Source organism: Phoca vitulina, unplaced genomic scaffold (assembly GCF_004348235.1).
Source record: "Phoca vitulina isolate PV1807 unplaced genomic scaffold, GSC_HSeal_1.0 scaffold52, whole genome shotgun sequence".
Lineage (NCBI taxonomy): Eukaryota > Metazoa > Chordata > Mammalia > Carnivora > Phocidae > Phoca > Phoca vitulina.
Window position 1 is genome coordinate 4,609,878 of NW_022589755.1, and position 2,373 is coordinate 4,612,250.

The window sequence follows — 2,373 nt, forward strand, 5'->3', positions numbered from 1 at the left end:
TCTCCAGAATGAATTCTTTGGTGAATCCTGAGGTCAGACCATTGTCTAAAAGCCTTGCCACATTCAATACATTTGTATGGCTTTTCTCCAGTAGGAATTTTCTCATGAAGCCTAAGGCGTGAACCCCTGCTAAAAGCCTTGCCACACTCATTACATTTGTAAGCTCTCACCTTACAAATCTCATCTTACCTGATGTCTACTTAGGCTTGCACGGACACGGAAAGATTTGCCACACTCATTACATTTGTAAGGTCTCTCGCCTGTATGGATTCTCCGGTGATTTACAAGGTGTGAATTTTGACTGAAGACCCTGCCACACTCATTACACTTGTAAGGTTTCTCTCCAGTAGGTATTCTCTGATGACTTGCTAGGTGTGAATTTTGACTGAAAACTTTGCCACATACATCACATTTATATGGCTTCCCTCCCGTATGGACTATCTGATGCATACTGAGGTGTGAGCCCTGAGCAAAGGCTTTGCCACACTCATTACATTTGAAAGGTTTCTCTCCAGCGTGAATTCTTTGGTGAATCCTGATGTCAGACCACTGCCGAAAGGTCTTGCCACATTCAATACATGCATACGGTTTCTCTCCAGTATGATTTCTCCCATGATGCCTAAGATGTGAACGCTTGGTAAAGGCCTTGCTGCATTCTTTACATCGGTAAGGTTTCTCTCCAGTATGGATTACCTCATGGTAAGTTAGGCTTGACTGCACACTAAGGCTCTACCACATTCACTACATTTGTACGGTTTCTCCCCAGTATGGATTCTCCGATGACTTGCTAGGTGTGAATTTTGATTGAAGACCTTCCCACATATATCACATTTATATGGTTTCTCTCCTGTACGGATTATCTGACATTTAGTGAGGTGTGAGCCCTGAGTAAAGGCTTTGCCACACTCGTGGCATTTGAAAGGTTTCTCTCCAGCATGAATTCTTTGGTGAATCCTGATGTCAGACCGTTGTCTGAAGGCCTTGCCACATTCATTACATTTATAAGGCTTCTCTCCAGTATGGATTATCTGATGGCTTATTAGGCTTGAACGCACAATAAAAGCTTTGCCGCACACATTACATTTGTATGGTTTCTCCAGTATGACTTTTCTGATGGTCAACAGGCTTGAACTTTCGATAAAAGCTTTACCACACACGTTACATTTGTGTGGTTTCTCTCCACTACGTATTCTGTGATGTTTTACAAGCTTCGAACTTTGGCAAAAAGCCTTGCCACATTCATTACATTGGTAAGGTTTCTCTCCAGTATGGATTACCTGATGGTTCGTTAGGCTTGAACGCACACTAAAGGCTTTGCCACACTCATTACATTTGTAAGGTTTCTCTCCAGAATGTATTCTCCGGTGATTTGCAAGGTGTGAATTTTGACTAAAGGCTTTGCCACATTCGTTACATTTGTAAGGTTTTTCTCCGGTATGGATTCTCTGATGACCTGCAAGGTTTGAATTTTGACTAAAGACTTTCTCACATACATTACATTTATATGGTTTCTCTCCTGTATGCATTATCTGATGTCTAGTGAGGTGTGAGCCCTGATTAAAGGTTTTGCCACAGTCATGACATTTGTAAGGTTTTTCCCCATGTGCTTTCTGCTCTTGCGTCAGTGTCAAAGGGTGAATAAAATCACTCCCACATTTACTAGCAATGTTGGTTTGGACCGTAGGAGGAATTCTCTGAAGTGGTGAAACTGAGGAACCATTGTTGATGGACTTCTCAACTTGATTACATTCATAAATTTTCCCTTCAGTTTGAAACATGTGTAGTTTATCCCCAAAACTTAATCCAAGCCTATTTCCTGCATCACTTTTACCATGCTGATCTCTTATATCAGTGAGACTGTGTTTATGGGTTACAGACATTTCTTTGTAATTTATTTCATTATCTCTCCACTGCCACTCAAAGTCATGCATTTTTTTCCTGGATTTCCCTGCAGTAAAAATCTTTGATTTCAAGGCCTTCATGCCTTTCCAACATCACTGTTTGGAATACTTCTCCTGTATTACTGTTCTCCTTTGGTTGTCATTTCTTGATCACATGTGTAAGAGACATCTATAAGATATAAAGAGCCATAGGTATCAGTTAATTACAGTTCACAAATAAACACTGTGTGTTGAAAACACAGTATTACAACAAAAGTAATACTTATACCGAACACAGTTACAAAACTTCCCATGATGTTAAAAATTTTAGGAACACTAAAGGAATAGGATTTTTTTTTTTTACTAAAGAAAGAGTACTCATCTGTAAGACAAATTAATTTTAGGATAGCCTAGTTTCAAACACTCAATGACAAAAACACTCGTGCTGTACAAAATTATGTTAGCTCTCAAAGAAAGGGTATTTTTCTTTCTT

General features: G+C 39.5%; 1 protein-coding gene across 1 annotated transcript; it reads right to left on the reverse strand.

The window, feature by feature from the left end:
- Positions 1-704: 704 nt before the first annotated feature.
- LOC116622456 (zinc finger protein 347-like) lies at positions 705-1,982 on the reverse strand. Its single transcript, XM_032388927.1, has one exon. The coding sequence runs from the start codon at positions 1,980-1,982 to the stop codon at positions 705-707; it is 1,278 nt and encodes a 425-aa protein (XP_032244818.1).
- Between the last annotated feature and the right edge of the window lie 391 nt (positions 1,983-2,373).

Coding starts and splice junctions, on each gene's coding strand:
- LOC116622456 (XM_032388927.1), bottom strand. CDS start 1,982: ATGAAGGCCTTGAAATCAAAGATTTTTACTGCAGGGAAATCCAGGAAA.